Source organism: Scleropages formosus, chromosome 19 (genome assembly GCF_900964775.1).
Source record: "Scleropages formosus chromosome 19, fSclFor1.1, whole genome shotgun sequence".
In the NCBI taxonomy this organism is placed as follows: Eukaryota; Metazoa; Chordata; class Actinopteri; order Osteoglossiformes; family Osteoglossidae; genus Scleropages; species Scleropages formosus.
This window is the reverse complement of record NC_041824.1, coordinates 15,360,016-15,382,601: the sequence shown is the minus strand read 5'-3', so window position 1 is coordinate 15,382,601 and position 22,586 is coordinate 15,360,016. Positions and strand designations below refer to the sequence as shown.

General features: G+C 41.4%; 1 protein-coding gene across 2 annotated transcripts; it reads left to right on the top strand.

Moving 5' to 3' along the window:
- Positions 1-1,189: 1,189 nt before the first annotated feature.
- Positions 1,190-22,586, top strand: lrig2 (leucine-rich repeats and immunoglobulin-like domains 2). Of its 2 annotated transcripts, none has more exons than XM_018760734.2 (18): positions 1,190-1,863; positions 4,564-4,638; positions 8,853-8,987; positions 9,177-9,320; positions 9,418-9,561; positions 10,743-10,886; positions 11,099-11,242; positions 12,656-12,736; positions 12,986-13,057; positions 13,512-13,580; positions 14,249-14,412; positions 14,822-15,133; positions 16,774-17,055; positions 17,703-18,143; positions 18,606-18,758; positions 18,871-18,996; positions 19,657-19,917; positions 20,482-22,586. In XM_018760734.2, exons 1-18 carry the CDS (start codon positions 1,619-1,621, stop codon positions 20,718-20,720), a joined length of 3,231 nt encoding a protein of 1,076 aa, XP_018616250.1. In that variant the 5' UTR covers positions 1,190-1,618; the 3' UTR covers positions 20,721-22,586. The 2 variants fall into 2 exon arrangements, with proteins under 2 accessions (XP_018616250.1, XP_018616249.1); XM_018760733.2 differs by having other exon boundaries at positions 19,639-19,917.

Below are 22,586 nucleotides of genomic sequence, written 5' to 3'. Positions count from 1 at the left end.
CCTTTATGGTAATGGTACAGCAAACAAAAAAAAAAACATTATACCACTGGTAAACAACCTGTAGAACATCTCCAAAAGAGTTCTGCACAATCCAAAGGACCTGAACCTCCTCAGAAGGTAAAGGCCACCCTGTCCTTTCTTCAAGAGGACCTGTCCAGCCTGTTTACCAGGTGGACCCCCAGGTACTTAGATATCCCCCAACTGAAACAGTAAAAGTTCCCTGCTTTTTACATGAGTAAATCATTATAAAACCAACTGATGATATTAAAAAGCTATGGTTAGTTCTGCGATAACGCGTTTCTGTTGTAAACTGTGTAGTGCTAATTTCTTCCAGCAGGTGGAGCCAAAATCCAGACAAAATTCGTGCCAAAATCCAACATCCTTTGGGACAAAGCCGGAGAGTAGAACCCGTCCGTCGGTTTACATTTTATAACTTCTTATTGGGTATTAACTATAGTAATGGTGTCGCACTTCACAGATTTGACACCAAAAATTATATGCTCTATTATTATAGACAGTTATACTTTTCTCAGCTGCATTCCACAAAACACACACAGCGTCACTCAGGCTATATTGATATTATTGAAATTATTATATTGACTAACTGCTGTCATCTGAATCATAGTTTCACTAATAAAAATCAGGCAAATTATCCCAACACTGACTGTATATAGTTATTAATATTATAATACAGTGTATTATAATGTTTGAAGCAGAAAATTGATTTATTTTGTTTGGTTCTATACGTATCAGTCTTACCCTAATACTAGACCTACTTACAGTAACAGCAGCCACTAATAGTAATACTAAACTGAATTAACTGTCAAAGATGATGATGATGATGATGACCTGGTGGGTACTGTACCATTTCGGTACCATGCATGGTGTACGTGAACGCGCACGACAGAAACGAACTTCCATCCACATTTCCGTTCCCGTGGCTGCGACTCCCTGTCGCAAACACTCTTGAGTGATTAGTTCCCAGGCCAATCCAGAATCCCTTTTAATTGCCTGTTTCCGACAGATCGTCGCATCCCTTTTAGCCAATCGTCGTAAGACCCTGTTGTGATTGATCCTCTGAATGACCATTTGCCGAGCGGTAAACATCTTCAAGGAGGCGGGCTTTCGCTGGAGAGGTATCCCGTGTCAGTGAGGGAAGGCGCTTTGTTTCCACCCCCCCCCCCGCAACCGAGCGAAAAGTGTAGTCTTGTCGGTAAAATTCCTCATTGGTTTCCTCAGGTCATGACTACGTGTTAAAATTAAATGGAGAGGGGAGAGCCCGGAGGCCGCGCGAAGGACCCATTCAGCTGCGAGAACGCGCTTTTCCCAGGTGCCTGGACAAGAAGAGTCTGGAGCGCTCGAGACGGGGAGGCGGAGAGCGCGCGCTAGTAGTAGTACTAGAAGGAGCGGTGCAAACTTCGTTGGGATGCTATGCTTAATCTGTGTCGAGCTGGAAGACGGGCCGGGCTTTTCTCTCGCAATGACACTTCATCTGGTTTAAAGCTCGACTGATATCCCCAAGGCGCGAGCCAAGTTTGCGGGGGAAGAAGCTTATGTGAATCTGTGTTGCTTATGGTACCGACAGCGAAAACAGTTTTGAGACGTGTTGAGATTCAAGATGGCGGCCGGGCGGCCCGTCCCCCTGCCGCGTTCAGCGCTGCTCTTCCCGCCGCCGCCGTTGCTGCTGCTGTTGCCGCTTCTCCTCCTGTGGCTCCCAGCTCCCGTGGCTGCGACTCCCTGTCCGGCGCCCTGCTCCTGTACCCCTCCCTCGGACCCGGACTTGGTGGGACGGTTGGACTGTAGCCGGAGGAGGATGTCGACGTCGGCGGCCCCACAGGACCCGCCCGGATGGGTCACAAACGTGTAAGTACTAACTAACTAAGTGTGGCTGTCTTATAATAAATAAATAAAATGATACACGGCTTGTTTACCTGACACCTTTGCTTTGTTGTCAGGTGTTCTTCTTGCTGTATCGATTTAGGGAACGCCCCTCGGTCAATGCCAGTGGTGCTACACACAGAGGGGAGTGGGATTCGAGCCAACAGGCACTGGTGCTTAGTCCGAATGGGAATCGGTCTGTGTCTGCTGTGTAAAACCCCAGCCAGCCCAGGTTATATTATGAGGAGGGCTTTGTTTTGTGTGCGGCGTTGTAGTAATCAAAGAATGAAACGATACTCTTAGAGTGAATAACACAAATTGTAAACAAGTACATTGATACATCAACTGTCAGTGCTAGAAATCTCAGTATGTAAGATTTGGTCTAACTTCAGTTCATTGACTTTCTCTGTTGCTGTGCATTCGGCTGTTGTTGTGTGGCTGACTAGTACCCTTAAATACTTAAAATTGCTGTCCCCCCCCCAGGTCAACATAATCCTCAGAATAAACTCTTGGGAAAATTCCAGTCAAGTGTGGATAGATTTATGAGCAGAAGTGCAGAGTGAGAACAGTAATGATTTTTTTAGGTTTTTGCTTTAGCTGACTTCTGGAAGGGCCATGTCCCCAGTTTTAGCTTCATATAATAATGTGCAAATACAGTGTAAGCATCTGTCAAACTGATAAAAGGGATTTAGTTATACAGTTCAGAACTGAGTTCTTACAGCGTATACATTATATGAGGCCCTGTTATATATATTCATCACTTTTATGGCCTGCACCTTGCCGGTTACATTGCCTTCATCTGTGCAGGTTTCAGCTCTTCGATTTTATGCAAATGCTTTCTGCCTAATAAAAAGACAAAAAGTACAGTCTTCCCCCACTTTATAAAGCTCATGTGTTCCAGAATAACCCTTTGCAATGTGAATTTTCATCCCTTGAAGGTATAATTGCCATTAGTTTCAATTGCAATAGTTCCCAAGCCCCTAACAGTGGCACACTTATGATAAAATACCACCAAATCCCATTTCTTCACTTACATCATACGCTATAGTACTAATACTATAGCATAATTAATGAAGGATTAGCGTAACAGTCCATGTCTGTCTACACACGCTAGTTTTTTTTTTTTTTTAAAGATCCTACACACCGTATGCTTAAACACTGACAAATAACATACCCACAATATTCAGTGTTTACACATTGATTCAGCTCTGACAGCTGAAAACAAAACGGTAAAGATAAATGGAATGTATGAAAACGACGCAAATGAATTCACACTCCTTCGACGAACGGACCTGATGTCTCTCAGTGCCTGGGCTGCATAATTCGTGAGTTGAGTTCCCACTTGTTCTCTGGGGATTTTGCAAGCTCTGCCCATGTTTACAGTGTTTTCCTTCCAAAGACATGGTTCAGGTGAACTGGAGACTAAATTGTAGAGTGTGTGTGACAGGGAGATTGAGAGGGCATGTGCGTGTGTTCGTGTAGAAGTTTGCACTTTTTTTAATTATTTTTACAATTGGCATAGCCATGGTGAACTAGTTATAAAAATAACAGTACAAACGGAAGAGTAAGCAGAGAGATGCTGACCAGATACGTTCTTACACTAACTACTTAGATGACCTCCTGGCGCACCGCGGTTGAGGTGCCTCACCCATAAGCATACAGGAACAATACTCTGTTTTTCAGTTCATAGTTACTGCTGCCCCCGATGCTTCTCGTAATTGCAAAAATTTTTCCAGAAATGTGAAAGTGATATTAAATAACATCCTTTGTAAATGCAAATTTTTGTAAATTGAATGTGTGTATCTTGGGGATGACTATGAATTTTGCTCACGATGATGATTTCTGTAGGTTTTTAAAAATGTTTAATGCTCTAGTTTTCTGTTTTTATTGGCAAAGCTATTTAAAAAAAAAAAAAAAAAAAGGTTGCCAAAGTTTCAGCGTAAATGTTTTCAGAGATTAGCTGAATCTTGCTGTCTTTACCATTTGTGGTTTAATGTGGTGGTTGGTGTGTGGTGATATTATAAAATCAGAATAATCCCTGTTTTACAAAGTAACGCTATGCAAAATTTTGTAATTGTACTATTATTCAGGTAATCACTCCAGGAAAGTTACAGAAGTTTATCCAGAGTGAATGCGCATCAACTTGTGTGCTTTTTTTTTTTCCTGCTGTTTAGGTCTAGAACTTTTAGTGAAACGCCTCTACAAGTTCTTAGAGCGGAGTAGAACATCTGTCAGGAGTGAGGGAAGGAATTGCATCGCTGGTCGCTTTAGTTATGACTTCACTGTAATGGGTTAAGACATCAATATCATCACACTGTGGTTTCAGCCAACTGCAGTAGCAACACCCTAAGCTGTTAGTGATTTGGGACTCTGAATTATTAATGTAAATGTGTAACCAAAAAGTATCAACCATTAACGGGCGAAAGTTGATGATATGTGCCCGAAAGTGATGGAGTCCCTGGATGAGGGAGTTGCAGTTGTATGCAATTGTTCTTTAAGATCTGTGTTGAAAGACTTTCCACTCCTCTTCATCTAAATGTAAAATTGAATTATTTCTTGGGCCCTGAGTTAAATATGCCAAATTGTGAAGGATTGCAAAATGTTCAGATGTATTAACAGTGATGAAATTGTTCTTTCACATAACTGTTAACTTTATCACTGATATAGCATTTCTCCTCTCTTTAGCAATATGAACTACAATGAATTGACAACTATTCCATTCCTGGGAGACGTCACTGCCAACATCACTGTTCTTTCCTTGTAAGTCTTCAAAATTTTGTATTTTCCAATTATCAGGCATTTATCATTTAAGTAACATTTATATCCATTATTTTTAGTGTAATTTTTGTCACTCACCTAGGATATGTTTAAGTTCTGTGAAGAGAAAGGCTTTTTGAGGGAAATATGAGTTTTTACAAGTAGTTTTCTGTGCTACTCTTCTGCTAGACTGACATACTTTTGTCAGAATATAGTTGTGGTGGAGAACTTTTTTTTTCCCCTTCCTTCCCCTCCCCAGAACATCTTAATGGAAAGTGAGTACTTGATTATTTGAATTCCTAATTTGTTGTTTTGCACCAATACTAATATACTACATGCAATTAAATATTGTTAAATTTGGTGAAGTGGCTGTTAATTAGCCCATAATCTGTTGGCACAAGATAATCAAAGTAAATTTGGCTATGTTTCACACAGAGTAGACAAAATACTAAATAGCAATTTTTAATGAGCTTTGCATACACCTGATTAATTTCCTTAGGCTTTTTCATTTCCAACATACCACAGATCCTTTGAGGTGCTATTTGTGAGAGTACAGAGTGCTGAAACAGTCTTCAGAATAGCAGATCAAGTCAGATATAGTAGTTCTTTGATACTGTGAAAGCATAGTGTCAGAATTAGTTGTATGTGTGGTATGGACAATTATAGTAATATATGGACAATTGTAATAGCTACATTTTCCCCTTTAAAATGCTTGTCTGCAGTTTCTCTGAAACTTGCACTCTTCCAGTGGAATATTCATCACACACCCATCTGAGAACCACCACAATCCACAGAGGTGAACTTGCTAAGTGTGGGGTTTGAATGAAATGCACAAGTGGGTTTGAAGCTCAAAAATAGCAAGTCTTTGAATGGACCAGTTGTTTCTCTCTAGTTTTTCCTGTATGAAACTGGAGCCAAATAAGTCATTTTATTAAGAGCTGATAGTGGTCAAAAAGGTACTTGCAGGCTGACATTACAAGAGTAAGGTGACAGCTATGAAGGGTAGCATTATGGTCATAGTATCATCATCATTTGCATATTTATTTATTTAATATTGTCACTCAGGTAATACTGTGGGAGTGAGCTCCTGTAACACACACACACATTTTCTGAACCGCTTGTCCCATATGGGGTCGCGGGGGGGCAACTCAGGGCGTAAGGCCGGAGGGGGAGGGGACACACCCAGAACGGGACGCCAGTCCGCCGCAAGGCACCCCAAGTGGGACTCGAACCCCAGACCCACCAGAAAGCAGGACCTGGTCCAACCCACTGCGCCACCACGCCCCCGTTGAGCTCCTGTAACATTATAGCTAACTTCTTGTTTTTTGTTCTTTCTGTACCTTGTAACACAGCGGTGTGTTTATAAGAAATTTTTTATCTTTATGTTCACCCTATAGAGGGACATCACGAACAAAATGTATATCAGTCTCTCATGTGACTGGGTTAATTTCTTCCATAAATCACTGTAGTTGTATGAATTCCTGTTGTGAGAGGGTTGAATTACCATTATTTGTTATGGGGGGAATTAGTCACCAAAAATTAAAATGTCAAAATACAAGCTATTTTTATGCAAGACACCAAAATATTTTACAAAATTTGTAACAAAAATTAAATTTGATCACTTCCAATAATCCAAATTATTGAAACTTTCACCATGAATTGTATAGGACAGCGAATGATTTTGGGCTGTCAGTTTTGGACTGTGACACATGACTACAGAAGTATTTTTCAGTCCTGAAGTAGAACGTTCAGGGGCAAGTTCAGTATCATAGCTGGCTTTATTGTACATTGACATTTATTCATTTAGTAGATGCTTTTCTTTAGAGCGACATACATCTCAGAAAATACAATGTGTGCATTACATTAACAGAAAGAGAGACATAAATGCAGACTTGTGATTCTTAAGTGCAGTTAGTTTCTTTCCGCCATATGAAAAATTATTTTATTTATTTCTTCTGGTGTTATTTCTTATGCGGTTCTTCCTTACTTCCTTCTCTTTTATTTACCTTTTCATACTAAGAATAAGACAGCAATTCAACAATTTTTCATTGCCAGTTTCAAGAAATTCCTGTATTTTTTTTTTCTTTACTTTAAAATTTTATATAAGTAGTAGAATCAGTTAAACTAGTACTTGCATTAACATCTTTCTTTAGGTCGTCATGTTTAACGTGCTTAATGATTGGTGAACTTGTTTATGTTCATGGATGTTTGTTACAAGGGTGGTGCAGCAAATAGTACAGCACCTGAGTGCTGCGAGACAGCGTGGCTTCGTTTACCGTTCAGTCTGTTTTGAGTTTGTGTCTTCTCCCCATGTCTGAGTGGGTTTCCTCCCACATTTCAAAGGGATGCAGTTCAGGTGAATTGATGATGTTAAATTGCCCTTTGTGTGTGAATGGATGGGTAAAATGTGTGTGTGGCCACCCTACAATAGGCTGGCATCCTGCCCAGGGTGTATGCCCCCTCTGCCTTAGACCCAACGCTTATGGGATAGGCTTCAGTGACCCTGCTCAGGACTGGCAGTGGTTAGCATTAGATGGGTGGACATTTACTATAAGATCACAAGATCACTGTCTTTAACTGCATGGAGACTGATTGTGAGATGATGGTGTAAGGCAATTCGTGTTATAAAACTGTTTTATATTAAGTGAATATTTATATATTTATACTGTTTATTCCCAAAAAGTAGTGTTAAATGTGCTATTTTAGTTGGAATTACTATAATTGATGTGATTGATTCCAATTGTCAGTAGGGTAGAATGTATGTACAGTAGTTGTGCTTATGTAAGAAGTATAATGCCTGTATGTTTTGATGAGTTAAAAACATAGTTGGCAGTTAATAAATTACCCATGACAAAGTTAAATGGGCACATAAGTAGATAAAAATGCTGTTGTACTGAATAATAAGCTACCCGCTCTGTTTTGTTACCCTGCTGGGTAGGATGCTGACAGTTGCACAAAAAAAAAACACATTTATCAACTTACCTAAAGCATAAGTAGCTAAACTGGCTAACAAGATGCTTTCATCAGTTTTCAGAATACTAAAGCTATGTGTAAAAAGTCCTTACTAAAGATCCAATTCATCAGCTTAAAAACATCAGGTTTCAAGCAGTCTTGTGATCATAGTCTTAAATAACGAGCAAAAAAAAATCCTGTTAGTACAATTATTAAACAGTTCTTGTCTAATTATTGTCTGTTCATATGGCCCAGCTCAAATACAGTATATGCCATTTCAGTGCACTTTTTGGGGAAAAATGATGTGGCAGCATTAAGTAACCGAAGCATGTTGACTGCTCTTTTCAGAGGTTCTGTTAGTTAGGTGTGCCATTTTGGCATGGTCATTGAACTGGAAGTACACACATTTCTATCCTAACAAGGTTAATTAGAGGTTTGAAATCATATCTATTCTATGTTTATTTTGTTGTTTTCAGTGACTGTGCTGAACCAGTAACTGACGATGAAACTTGTGTTATGGGGTTGACTGCGCATCTTTGTGGTTGTACTGTCTGTTGTCATTATGTTAAGATGCCATGTAGAATGTGTATGGAAGTAGAATGACTCTAATGTGCAAAAATACTATTCTAATAATAATTAAGCTCATTCTATGGAAAAACTGTACTGCCCTCCCATTGTATGGTACCCCATTATATGAGGGCTGACTTTATTTCCATATTAGTGTACTGTGTTCTACATTAGTTATGGAATAAAGCAGTGCAGCACTCTGTTTTAGATGTTTATTGCAGTATGAGGTTATTCAGTTCAATTTATTTTTATAAAGCACTCTTTTCACACAGTGACACAGCATAAGGCACAATGAAGAAAGGTATAAGGGCAAATAGTATTAAGTTACTGCAGTAATTTAAAATAATTGACAATCTGTATGACACAGACTTAGTTTTTTCCTCAGTTCCTTAGCCAAATGGATACAGCTATTGATTTATACGTAGAACTTAATTGCAGGACCAACATTCTACTCTTAAAATTTGGATTCCACTCTGTGACCCTGTGGTCAGACTCAATATAATGTATGTTTTGTTTTTATGGTTTCATTTTTGTCCTCTAATACATTCTGACAAATACTAAAATAATTTTTTAGGCTTAATGATTAGTCTGTTGCTGGCCAAATGAAACTGCAGTCCAGCTTATCATAGCAGATGTTATATCTCACTCCAGTGCTGATTAGTCCCTCCCCCTTCTCCCTCATCTCTCCACATCCCCAGGGTTCACAACCGGATCTCTGAGCTCATCACGGAACAGCTGCACCCCTACATCTCCCTGGAATCCCTGGACCTCAGCTCTAACTCCATCAGCGAGATCCGGACTGGCGCTTTTCCTCCATTGCAGCTGAAATTCTTGTATGTGTTGCAGTTTGGCACTATGTTAAGCATTCCCCTCTTGCAGTAGAGATCAAATATTTAACCACTGTTAGTGTTCTTAGAAAAAATGAAATGAACAAGTCGTTTTTATTTACAGTTTTGTTTTTTGTTGTACAAAAATGGCATGGAATCACATTTTTGTCATTTGACTTATCTTGTGTCTATCAGGAACCTGAGCAACAATAAGGTCAGTACGCTGGAACCCGGGTGTTTTGATAACATCTCCAGCACCCTGGTTGGCCTGAAGCTTAACAGGAACCGCATCGTATTTCTACCCAACAAAGTTTTCAAGCTCCCCCAGCTTCAGTTCCTGTAAGTGAAGTTTTGGGCTTTGTTTCAGCTATTATAACCAAATGATGAAATGTCAGCCTTCTTGGGAAAATTGATATAGAGCTGTGGAACCTTCCAGGGAATTAAAGCGCAACAAGATTAAGGTAGTGGACAGCCTGACGTTCAAGGGCCTGGACTCCCTGAGGCTGCTGAAGATGCAGCGCAATGGTATCACCAAGCTTATGGATGGAGCCTTCTTTGGACTCAACAACATGGAGGAACTGTGAGTGTCTTGTTTCACCCAGAGAATGAGATGGAACTTGGGGGGGGATTATGCAAATAACCAAAAAAACAAGACGTGTGGGCCAAGTGAAACAAGTTGTTCAAGATAAATGTTTACAAATTAATAATTATAGAAAAATAAAAACTGAGTCTCTATTGACTGGTAAATATTTAGATATAATCAAGAGTACAAATGCGGTGGCGCATGAGTCAAACACATAAATGGGTTGGCTACTTTTGGAAAAAATGTAGTGGGACTGAAAACTGCTACAGGTTTTTGAAATAAACCGTAATGACAATCAAAGTGAAACTGAATGGTGAGTATTTTAATAGAACGAAAGTGCAACCATGGTGCATGACTGATTTCTAAAAGCAACATGATTGCTTATAAAAAGGTATGAATGAAGGAAATGAAACAAGATACTCACCATCAACCAAACATCTATTGTTTTTCCTTTGTACTTAGCAAAAGAGAATGTGTTTAGTGGGCTAAACGGTCTTGCTGCTGACAGCAGAGGTTTGGTCATTGGCTTATTCGCCATTAATGGTAATCACACTTAAGTTGTGATGCTGATCATCTGTGTAGACAGGGCACTGGTAGCACACAAGTGTTTCCTTACCACCTCATGAAATGTGTTTTCATACAGGAGTCCAGCACCTCTTTTGGTAGAAGGACCCATTTTAATGTGTTAGGCTAGTAATTGTCCACTTTTGTTTTTAATGTGCCTTTGTGATAAATCATTTTTCAATATCAAAAGGGTTGAGTCATTGTGGTTAACTGGTACAGTGGCTGCTGGTATAGCCTTAGGTGTCATAGCTTTTAGAAGACATCCAAATCCACTGGCAACTAAATCTGATTCTGAAAACGATATGTGTTCATTATCTTAGTGTGTTTTGATAACTTATTTCTGAGCAATTTTGTCTTCATTGGAGCAGCAAGTTACAGGTCAGGTGTTAGTTTTTTCTGACAGTGTTTGCTTCTGAAATTACTTTTGTCTCAATATAATGTGTTTTTTAATCTCAACATTACATTTGTGGTTCATTTCACAAAATATCTTGTCTGTGAACAGGATCATGAAATTTTAATGTGTGTCTACAAACAAAAATGGGAAGTAACCACTTTAGGGACATCTAATGAGGTTCTGGCACCAGTGACATTGGTGTGTTCCCCTTTGTATACAGTGAGCTGGAGCACAACAACCTGACAGAGGTCAACAAGGGATGGTTGTATGGGCTGCGGACGTTACGGGTTCTCCGGGTCAGCCAGAACACAATCTCCTCAGTGCGAACTGATGCCTGGGAATTCTGCCAGAAGCTGGAGGAACTGTGAGTAGTCCTTATTCCTACATCTGTGCGTTGTAAGTTTTCCTTCACTGGTTAGTCTTTATCCGTTGTTTCCAAATGTTTATAGTTTTGCTGTTATGCTATATTATACTTATATGCTGCTTTTTCCTGTAATGTTCCACATTCCATGTTTTACAATGGACCTTTTAGTAGGGAATTTGTATGCTCTGCTTAACCTGGTGCCTTGCTTCCAGGGACTTGTCATACAACCACCTGACACGGCTGGAGGAGACCGCATTCTCCGGGCTGGGTTTACTGGAGACCCTAAACCTGGGTGAAAATTCAATTAGCCACCTGGGAGAGGGAGTCTTCGGGGGGCTTGTCAACCTACATACCCTGTGAGGGCTGCTTCTCTTCTTCCAATTTTTTTACTGACCCAAGGAGTGACAAAATGTGGAGGGGTTGTGGCTGCATGATGTCTAATGCAGGCTGTACTATAAGTAAAGGAGCTATTCCTAGCACTGCTTATTTAGCAGTTGGTCATTCACAGGTGTGAGATACAATTTTCAGTCTCACAGCCTGGACCTGAAGGTCTGCAATATGTGCAGGATTTCAATCCACCTTAAAAATAATGAATTTTGTACTGTATTTAGCAATTTTCATTGTTTGTATGGGTTTTTTTGGCTGTTTTAGTTCTGAAGAACATGCTGCCTGGCACATAACATCAAGGACCTGTGCATAGATCATGGTGTACGTTTTAGCTACATTTTACTAATAGGTTTATTTATTTAGTATATTGTACTTACAGCAACTACTACCTAGTATTTAGCGGATACCTTTTCATCCAAGGTGAGTAACAGTGCTAGATACACTATCTATAATCAGTGGCTCATCTATACACCACAGCAATGTAACACACACACGGGACATTTTAGAACCATCAATTTACCCAAGATGCATCTTTGGACAGTGAGAGGGAACCGGATTACCCAGAGAAAACCGACTGAATTTGCATCTTCTCACACTGCCTGCTAGAACTACTCACAGTTCTACCTGCTGCATCACTGTGCCACCCTTTATAATTTAAGTCCTAATTTGAGCATTTCTTACAAAGTAATTCTTTGCAATTTTTGGGGTTCTGTGGCATGTTCACAGCTCCTGAGTTGTAGGGAAAGTTCACATCAAAGACCCCATAAAGGCCTTCTTTACTAACCCCAAGCAGAGGATGATGCCCACTGCCTGGGATATTAGAGTGCTACCTAGCAATATGCCAAAATGAGCAGTAACTGGGCTTCAAGCAGGCAGCGCAACTTAATTAACCCAGCACAACCTTTTAATGAAATCATGGAAAGTAATCACTCCGGATTCAGCCAAGCACAAATGGAATAATTAGGTTTTTTCCAAAGTTCCTGGGTTGCTGAGGGTTTTGTTGGTTTGAGGTCAGTGACTCTCCCCTGACATTCAGGTCCCAAAGGTAGTTGGGTGTATGCGGGAGACTTTTAAGAAACACGAAAGTATAAGTGAGGGGAACAGTGCATCTTGCTAGTCCCTGGAGTACAAAGCTGTTCTGGCTGAGGAATCCACATAGCACTCTCAATTACCTCCTTAATTGTGCTGCTGGGTAGAAGTTCCCGGAAACTGCTGTACTGCCTGTTGATATGGAGGAGTGGGGATCATTGTCTCTCTGTTTCTAAGTGGAAACTTCCAAGGGAAAAGCACTAATTTTTGGAACTCAAAGTACCTCCCCTACTTTTGTTTTGGAACTCTTGCTCCCTCTGGTGTGTGCTTTATGGGTGTGTTGGCTGTTTCAGGGATATTCGGAATAATGAGATCTCCTGGGCGATTGAGGATTCTGTTGGAGTTTTTGTGGGGATGAAGAAGCTGAACAATCTGTGAGTACATTTTTTTTTTTTTTTTTTTTTTTTTTTTTGTAGTTACTGGAACCAGGGTCTCTAGCTAAACAATGCAGTAGTTTAATAGCTAATGAGTCAGGCATGGTAAGTAGTATCACTTTCTCACCCTGAAGCCGTTCAGGGCTGGAAGTGAATTCATACTGGGGCAGGGAAGGAGATGCCATGTTGCTATGAAGGATTTTTTTAGTTCTTGTAGAGTTGCGTCTCAGTTTGGTGGTGTTTAACCAGGGTGCTACAGCGGAACAAGATTAAGTCGATCACCAGAAAGGCCTTTGATGGGTTGGAGGCACTGGAACACCTGTGAGTACCCATCTTGCAGAGCCACTTCCTACAGAGTGAACCCATCCTTCAGATTCTAGTTAACGTAATATTTAACCTTGTTCATGCCTTTCATAGAGCCCACTCAAGTGTTGGATCACTATAACTCTCAAATTGTTGTGGATCATTGGCACTGACCTAGGGGTTTAATTTTAGTGCAGTGTATTTCCTGTGCATCTCTTTTGTGACATTTTAAATGTCATTTAAACAAAAGCTGCATAAAAAGTGTACTGCAAAACCTTTATCGCATATGTGTGGTAATTATGATAATTTGACAAGGCAGTTTAGTGTTTGCATACACAATAGCTGTGGCATATTTTAAAAAGAAATTAAAACTATGCTGGCAGGCCACACAAAGGAAATGTCATTTTTGATAGTTTCCAAGTACCACCCATTGCATTAATCATGTTCATTTATTTTTGTATGCTGTTGACAGTGACTTGAGCAAGAACAGCATCATGTCAATCCACCCTGAGGCTTTTTCCCATGTGAAGCTGAAAGGATTGTAAGTGAATATTGTGGATCTCCACAGTTCTTTTTGAACCTTCAGCAGTCCAGAACATCATGTTCATTGATTGAAAAATATAGAAGGCCCTTCAGGTTATAATGAAAAAAGTGTGATTTAGATAAATTCAGTTGATTTGACTGCAAAGTATTTAAGCTTTGTTATATAAAGATTCATAGGCATTCAGATAAATACTTGTACCGTACACTGTTTTTCCTGTATGTCCACATTTACTCCCAGGTGTAATTATTGTAAGTTGCTTTGGAGAAAAGTGATACATTTATACTGATTCATTACACATTACTCATCTGTAAGGACGTATGTAAAATTCACGTACAGTCCTCGTAAGTGTGAAACGATGCCTCGTAAGCCTCAGTATGGATATTAAATGAACCATCTTGTAAGGTTAAATTCTTGTCACTTAAGTATCATAGGAAGGACTGTACCTACTCCAAAAATGTTTGGTAAAGACTTGCTTTTAAGGATTTTAATTAGCAAACATCTATTCCCAAGCAGTTTTCTTAACCACCGTATTCTCTGCTTACTATATGCTGTCATATTAAATTCTGAAGTGACTCATAAAGGATTCAAGGAATTTCATTCCTAATCTTCATATTGAGTTTGATAAAGATTTCCTGATTTTGTGTGTGTTTGTGGTTATTTGCCAGGCTTATGAACACAAGCAGCCTGTTGTGTGATTGCCAGCTGCAGTGGCTGGCACAGTGGCTGAAGGAACACCATTTTGAGCAGTCTGTCACTGCAGTGTGTGCACACCCTGCAAGTCTGCTGGGCCACAGCATCTTGTCGCTGAGCCCTGAGGAGCTTGTTTGCGGTGAGTGGTCTTTTCCACACCAAAGCGGTCTCCACAGAAGTAGTGGTTCCACAGTTTAAATGGCCACAGATATTCCATGATAAATGATAATGGAACTAAGTCTTTTCTTATGAGATGGAGGGGTTCCATCCAACTAGTACAGAGCTTGGGAGATCGCAGCATCAGGGTTTGATGCTGTTTACCGTTTCAACTTCTGAGTTTGGGTAGAAAGTCACTTGACATGCAGTTCCAGGTATAAATCAGGTGTTAATTGAACCAGCTCTGAGAAGTGGAGTTGGTAACACTTGAGGTGTGAAGGTACACCTTCAAAATTGTTACACCAAGCATGTGAAGAGATGGCCCTGGTAGAAAAGATGCTGGGTGTAGCACCATGATGTTGACTGTCATACCCCTCCCACCTTCCCTTTAGATGACTTCCCAAAGCCACAGATTACAGCACACCCAGAGACCTCAGTGGCCCTGCGAGGTTCCAATGTGACGCTGAGCTGCCATGCATCCAGCAGCAGTGACTCGCCAATGACCACAGCCTGGCGCAAGGATGGCGAGGTGCTGTATGGTGCCCAGGTCGAGAATCTGGCCCGTTATCAGGACGGGGAGTTGACCTACACTACATTGCTCCACCTGCTGAATGTCAACTTCACAGATGAGGGCCGCTACCAGTGCGTGGTCACAAATCATTTTGGCTCCAACTACTCAAACCGGGCCAAACTGACTGTCAATGGTGAGGAAGCCTTTCCATGAAATTTCATGCACTTAGCACCATAGCTCTCTCTGGAGTTATGCTGTCCAGTCATAGCTTGGTAGCATGTTAGCCTTATCTCTGGAGAAGTAACACTGATGATATTTTCAGTTTTAAACAATGTCTCTATTGGCCATTTTTTTTTTAAATAAATATTTTAAACTTGCAAAACATCAGCAATGTACTTTTCCACTCAGATTGTATGCAGGTGCACAGTGGAAAAACCCACTGGCCCTCAATCTTCCTATGGCATAATTTGACTGGTCACAGATCCCAGAAACTGCTGGGTTATACTTTCAGGGAACAGATTCCATTTCCATTAAGAAATGTGAAAATAATGATGTGAATACTGGTAGGGGAAGCATGTAGCAATGTTTAAGAGGCATGTGGTGGTGCAGCAGGTAACACTGGTGCTACACAGCTTCTGGGCTGTGTGACTGGACCTGGGTTCAAGCTCCATTCAGTCTGTGTGGAGTTGTCATGTTTTCCCCATGTTCATGGGGGGTTTTCCCTCATGTATTCCAAAGGCTTCAGATTAATGTACTCCAAAGGATTCAGGTGTATTCAGGAGGAATCTAAAATTGTTTGTGATTAGTTGAGTGTAGCTGAACTGTAGTACAGTTTAGCATGATGTTTAATGATGGATTAAGTGACTTAATATACAAACTTAGTAATGTCAGTCACCTTGGACAAAGGTGTCAGTTAAGTAGGACATAGGCTTTACCTCAACTTTGTTTCAATCTCTTCCTCACTGCTGTACACTTTATCAAGGTACTTATCCTGAACTGATACAGTAAGAATACCCTACAGTATAACTGGTTCAAATATATCAGCTAAGAGAAAAATTTATTTATTCTCACTGATGTTTGAGATTTGTGTTTAACATATTGCCAACATACTTATTCTTTGAATATTCTTGTCCACAGACTGTTTTCTTATGCTTAGGAGTTCGCAGTGTTCCTCTATAATTAAATGATTATTCCCTCTTGGCAGTTCTTTTCCTGGTATGCCTGCATCAAGATGCTTAGAGAACACACTCTCCGTTTGTGTAATTATGAAAGAAACCATTATTTAGTTATGTATTCTGAATACTCTAGGTTTGGAGAATTTCAATACTGGCATACTATTTTCTCCAAATATATTTAATATACAAGTATAAATGTGGGTTAATATATAAATGAAATATTATTAAATACCAGTACAAGCCATAATGACTGCTTTACCCCACTTTTACCTCCACTTCCTTAGTGTCTTGCTAATTTAACTTCTGCTGTTAATGATTTAATGTGATCCTTTGTCTTGAACTTTTGTGATACTGTAATATTTTATGAGCTCAGCTGTTTGTAATTAATTTCTTGACATGCTTTGTTTTACTTTCCACTGCAGCTTATGTGCTGACTCCAGGTACTCTAGTGAATTGTATTCCTGTTGTCCTTGGACTGCACATGTTGCTATAAGAAAGATCAGCTGTGCAATAGAACACACTGAACTGATCTGTACATTTTTAATCCTGTGGGATTTGTGAATTCTGCTAACACTGGTCGTAGTGCAAAGTGACTAAAGGAACTTCTGTTCTTTATGAGCTGGCCTATGAAAAGCCCCTTTGTGCTTCTTCCCTGCAGAGTTGCCCTCCTTCTTGAAGACGCCCATGGACTTGACCATCCGCACTGGAGCAATGGCCCGCCTGGAGTGCGCAGCTGAGGGCCACCCTTCACCCCAGATAGCCTGGCAGAAGGATGGGGGAACAGATTTTCCTGCTGCACGTGAACGCCGAATGCACGTCATGCCCGATGACGATATTTTCTTCATCGCCAACGTCAAGACAGAGGACATGGGTGTATATAGCTGTACGGCACAGAACGCAGCTGGTAGCTTATCGACCAATGCCACGCTCACTGTGCTTGGTGAGTATGCCTCCAATCTCTGTAGTGCTGGACATCTCTCTCTGACCAGCCACTTGCCTGTTTGTCCCAAGAGCCATCGTTCAAGGAGTGACACAGGCCCTCTATCACCTTCTGTACCTTATAACAAAATAAGCCCTCTAAATTGACATAAACAGCTGGGAAAATCCATTCTGCCTTCATTTCCCATCATGAATGTACCATTTCACCATAGATAAATAGCTATATAAGAACTTTATTAATCCCAAAGGATATTGCACAGGACTATAGCATCATAGATAAAAGCTTGTAAAAGAGACACTGGAATCATACTGGAGTAAATAAATATCACATTTAAAAAGTATATACAAAAGAATAAATAGAAGCACTATAGACAGCTATTAGTGTCTGCTTCTGTGTGTGTGTGTGTGTGTGTGTGTGTGTGTGTGTGCGTGCCATAACACAACAGCCTTGATTTTAACTGTACTATAGCTTAGATCAGCTCATAGGCAACAGTCCAGGTCCATCTGGTTTTGATTTTCCTGAAGCTCTGTCCAGTTTGATGAGCAACCACCCCTAAAGGAGCCAAGTGCTACTAATGGACCCTGGCTTTGGTAGTGGCCCATCGTAGGGTACTTTCTGACACAAACTCCTACTCTCTCTCCTCCCAGAAACCCCTTCCTTTGTGCGGCCTCTGGAGGACCGCACGGTGGCGCGAGGAGAAACTGCTGTGCTGCAGTGTATTGCAGGTGGCAGCCCAGCGCCTCGCCTCAACTGGACGAAGGACGACGGGCCACTGGTGCTGACAGAACGCCACTTCTTTGCTGCTGCCAACCAGCTCCTGATCATTGTGGATGCTGGTCCTGCTGACGCTGGCAAGTACACCTGCATCATGTCAAACACGTTGGGCACAGAACGTGGCCATATCTACCTGAGCGTCTCCCCATCGCCCAACTGTGAGACATCAGGCAGCTATAACGAAGACGGCTGGACCACAGTGGGCATCGTCATCATTGTTGTGGTGTGCTGTGTGGTGGGCACGTCACTGCTGTGGGTTATTGTCATCTACCACATGCGCAGGAAGAGTGAGGACTACAGCATTACCAATACAGGTCAGGAAGCACGCCTGCTCAGGTGTCGCAATTGTGGGGTGGGGTGGGGGGGAGGGTACAGTTGAGCAATATGCAGTATGTTGATCACATGCACAGGCTTCATATCTGGTGAGAGGAAGGTGTCCTTGAATTAGTCTGTAGCTCCAGTAAGAACAACCAAGTGTACAAATGAGTAAAATTACTTGATGAAGATCTTAAGGATCAGTGGTGTTTCCTTGAAGTGTTGCTAGCATGATAATAAGGCGAGATCAGCCAAATTACTTGGTATAAAAACTGTTGTTATGGGGATATTTGTCACATGAGAGCTGCCTTGTTAACATGAAACCATGTTTAATCATAAGTGGGGGGAAAAAATAAGATCAGGCTGTTCTTTTTGCACTGTCATGCATATAATTCTATCAGGCAATGAAAGAGGAGGGTTTGGCATTGTGTTGATGTGGTTCTCCCTCTGCTCTGCTGCAGATGAGATGAACCTGCCACCAGACATCCCCAGCTACCTGTCATCTCAGGGTACCTTATCAGAGCCCCAGGAGGGCTACAGTAACTCTGAAGCAGGCAGCCACCAGCAGCTCATGCCACCTGTGTCTAATGGTTACGTCCACAAAGGCACTGAAGGTACCTTCCCCACACCGCTCTCTTCACGCTGCTCTGATTGGTCAATATACTCTATACCTCAGTAAAAGGTGTTGAACTCACTGTTGTATGTGCAATCTGCTGTGCTACCCAGGTGTGTGCTATGGAGACATGACCAATGAGGTGGTCTCAGAAGGGAACCGAACAGGTTCTCTGTTTACTGGTCGTGGCAGCTTCCATCCTGGGGAATCTCATGAAGGACTAGTGGGGGCTCCACCAGGTGAATCTGCTTGCTGATGACCTAAACAGTCTTGTTACATGTTGCCCCCCTACAGAGACCAAACGGGGCTGCTTGTAATATATTATATGCACTGTTTCATATTTATACATGTACAGTTACATTAATGCATTGACATTTTCTCCAATGGGACATGTACAACTGAGGGTAAAGAAAATTAATTGGAAAAATGAAGGGCTTTGATACAAACACACTATTATTAAGGTGCAGCTTGTTTAATACTACTGTATCCCTAACAAACATACTCCAGTGTCTACCTATAGAAGGGACATACAAATATGTGTAGATATATCAGTTTTGGAGGGAAGTGAGTCCAAAAGAGAACAGTTTTGAGACCCTTCTTGAATGCTGGAAAGACTTTAGTAGTTCTGAGAGAACTGGAACTGTTTGTTTCAGTCATACTGTCTCCTTCAATATAATGATATGATCTCTGCTTCTTTAGTCTTAGTGTATAGATGGGTGAATGATTTGAGTGTTTACTTTTACTTCAGTGTAGCCTGTTTTGTAAGTCACCATGGATAGAGGTGTCAGCTAAATAATACTAGCAATCATTGTAAGTCACTTTGGAGAAAATGGTCTCCGAAATGAATAAATGTTAGTCCTTTCTTCTCGTGCCTCACTTAGAATTCTTCTGTGACACAGGTGGGCCAGGCCCACTGGTCATCTGCTCAGACTGCTATGACAATGCCAACATCTATTCCCGGACCCGCGAATACTGTCCATACGCCTACTTGGCGGAAGATGACCCCCTGGATGGTACCCTGGCTACTGTTGGCGGACACGCCCAGCACGAGGACACGGCTCTCCTGGAGAGCCTCCTCACCTACCAGGATACATCCATATTCCTTGCTAGCCACGAAAGGCGGCTGAGCACTCATAGCTCCCATCAAGTTTACCCCAGTGGTAAGAGCACACATCTCTCCCTCTTGTCTGTCTGCATGATTGTCTGGGATTTTACAGTATAGCACAAACAGTGTACAAGGTGATTGTCCCTTCTGCAGTCTGAAGTGCCCTCAGTGTTGATAAATTACAGACTTTCTGTAAAAAGGCTCTTCAAGGTCTTTCAGATTATACCTTGACATTTACTTGTGTTTGTGCATGGGCAGTGTAATCTCCTGGTCAGTGACACCATAGTAAATGAGGCAAGCATGGTAACGGTAAACAGGCTTCTCTGTGAAAGATGAGTGATGATAGGTTCTTCTGCCATCTCAGTCATGCTGGTATTAATAGCAATACACACCATATGAGATCATTTATCACACTCATTAAGAGCTTCACTTGTATTGATGACAGGTCATTGCTTGTGATGGATGTCTAAGATTTGAAGAGTAACCCAGAAAAAAAAGCTAATTTTTACTTGTTTGTTTTTTGCATTCTTTATGCTCGTACCGAGACATACTGCAGTTTTTGTTGGGTTGGGTTGCGCTGTGTGAATGATCCAGTCTGTGGTTTCCTGTCTGCTCTCAGATGCTTCAGGGCGACCTTTTTGGCGAGGGGCAAAGGAGACAGCACAGGGGACCCCTGTTGCTGTCATGTCACCGCTGTCAGTGACTTTCCTTGAGGCTCCTAGGGCCAGAGGGGCCGGCGATGTGGGGGCTGAAGAAGAGAGTGATGCAACGGTAGACATCCACCCGGCTCACCACTCACAGCAGCACAGCAGTGCCTCTTACAGGACTAACCCCCAGGAGCACTTAGCCCCCACCTAGATGATCTTCTTCCCCATCACTGGCCCCCTTCTGTTGCTGTGTACTTTTTATACCCACTACCTCCAAAGAGATTTCCACTATCTGCCAAAAAAATGCATTTGTATATGTTTACATTCCATGATCACAGCTGATCTGCATCACTCAAATATTCATGCTGAATTGAAAAGCCTGAGTGTAGCCCTTCTAACTACACCCATCTGCTTTGAGAGGGCATTCTTGCTGAATGTGCATGTGGGCTGACCGTGTCGAACACCATCAGCAGTACCGTATCAGCCCCTCAAAGCCATAGGTGGGCCTGAGCCTCTGAACTGAGCGGAGGCACACTAACGATGGCAGTGTGACAATGACATTTCTGCTGTCCTGTCCATCCCTGCTGAGGAATACCTTTCGCTCAGCCTAGTCATAGACCCAAGAGAAGGAAGAGGGTCTCTTGTAACTTCTCTCCAGCTTTGTGCTTCACCTTCCACAGTACACATCACTTAAGACCGGAAGCTGAAGGAGCTCAAACTATTGCCGCCATGCCTGTTTGTACATACATCATATTGTTTACTTTGTGCCTCTTTTTGTCACCGGTAAATGTTAAACCTTATGTACTGTGTGTGTGTATATATGTAATTTTGGTTGTCTCATACCACATTGAATTTTTTCCCCCCCTTTTTTAAACTGAGAACTTGCTGTCCAACTAAAATGGTATATTACACATATGACAGTTGTACATCCTCTGGCCATTCAAAGTCGGGTGACTTAAGATAAAGGTGGACGTGTCAGTATCTTATAGTGTGTGTGTGTGTGTGTGTGTGTGTGTGTGTGTGTGTGTGTGTGTGTGTGTGTGTGTGTCGGGGGGGGTTTGGTATGCTTGACTGATTATGTGCCTGTGTACGTGTGTGTGTGCATGCGCACAGCAAGCATAAGATGCTGGTTTGTGCACAGAGGACTAGTTTCTGCCTTCTAGTTTCACATTTATGAGCTTTTTCAAACAATTCCAGTGTTCTTTTGTCCAGTTCTCAGCAAGCCGCTCTCACGCCACTTGCTTCACCGTGCATTTATGCAGTTTGCATGCCATGTCGCAAACTCATTGAGGTGTTGAGCACTGCTGTGACAGCTTCCATTGGCTGCTTAAGAATAAGGTACCCTTCACAAGAAATGTCGCTACTTAATGTACAAGTAAGGCAGGCTTACTTGTATTTGATTTTTATTAAATTTCCAGCATACTTTCCTTTGGGCACCTATTACTAGTTCAGCTAGTACTGCCGAAACACAGGTTATACTTGGGTCACTAGTACAAATAAATCTGACACCTGTTGAAATTTTATTTTTAAACCCCTGGTGATGAAAAGTAAAACTTGCCCCATTAACACCTTTCATTGTTTTTCTTCCATTACAGGTACTATGTGCACTTCTGATTAATTTAAAGTTATTTTTAGGCAGGTACAAGGTTCTTTTTGTTTGAGGTACTGGTCCAGCTCTCATTTATTACTATAGATGGTAACGGCTTTTTGATCCAGCTGTTCTGGAACTCCTTTTGGTCCATCAGCCTTTTTTCCTATTGTGCACAGATGGCCTTTTAAGTTCATCACCGTAAGAAAATGCAGCTTTTAGTCAGTTGAGAATATGACTATATACTCTCTCGACTTTGTGACAAAAAACAAACCTGTTTATTACACAGATGTTCACTGCGTTGCCATTAAATAGACGCAGTATATAACTTATCATCTTACAAGGGATTTGTGCTTAAATACATCCCACTAAGGCTACCCTTCTGGGACCAAACTCCCTGTGTGTGGCTTTCTATATCGGACCAAATTCTGTTTTAGTCCAGTGGTGGTTTTTTTTTTTTTTTACGTATTTAAATAATGGGATTTTTTT

Excerpts from the sequence above, each read along its gene's own strand:
- lrig2 (XM_018760733.2), top strand. The coding sequence starts at position 1,619 with ATGGCGGCCGGGCGGCCCGTCCCCCTGCCGCGTTCAGCGCTGCTCTTC. Across the intron at positions 14,413-14,821 it reads CCCTGAGGAGCTTGTTTGCG|ATGACTTCCCAAAGCCACAG; the intron begins GTGAGTGGTCTT and ends CCTTCCCTTTAG. Across the intron at positions 18,144-18,605 it reads CTACAGCATTACCAATACAG|ATGAGATGAACCTGCCACCA; the intron begins GTCAGGAAGCAC and ends GCTCTGCTGCAG.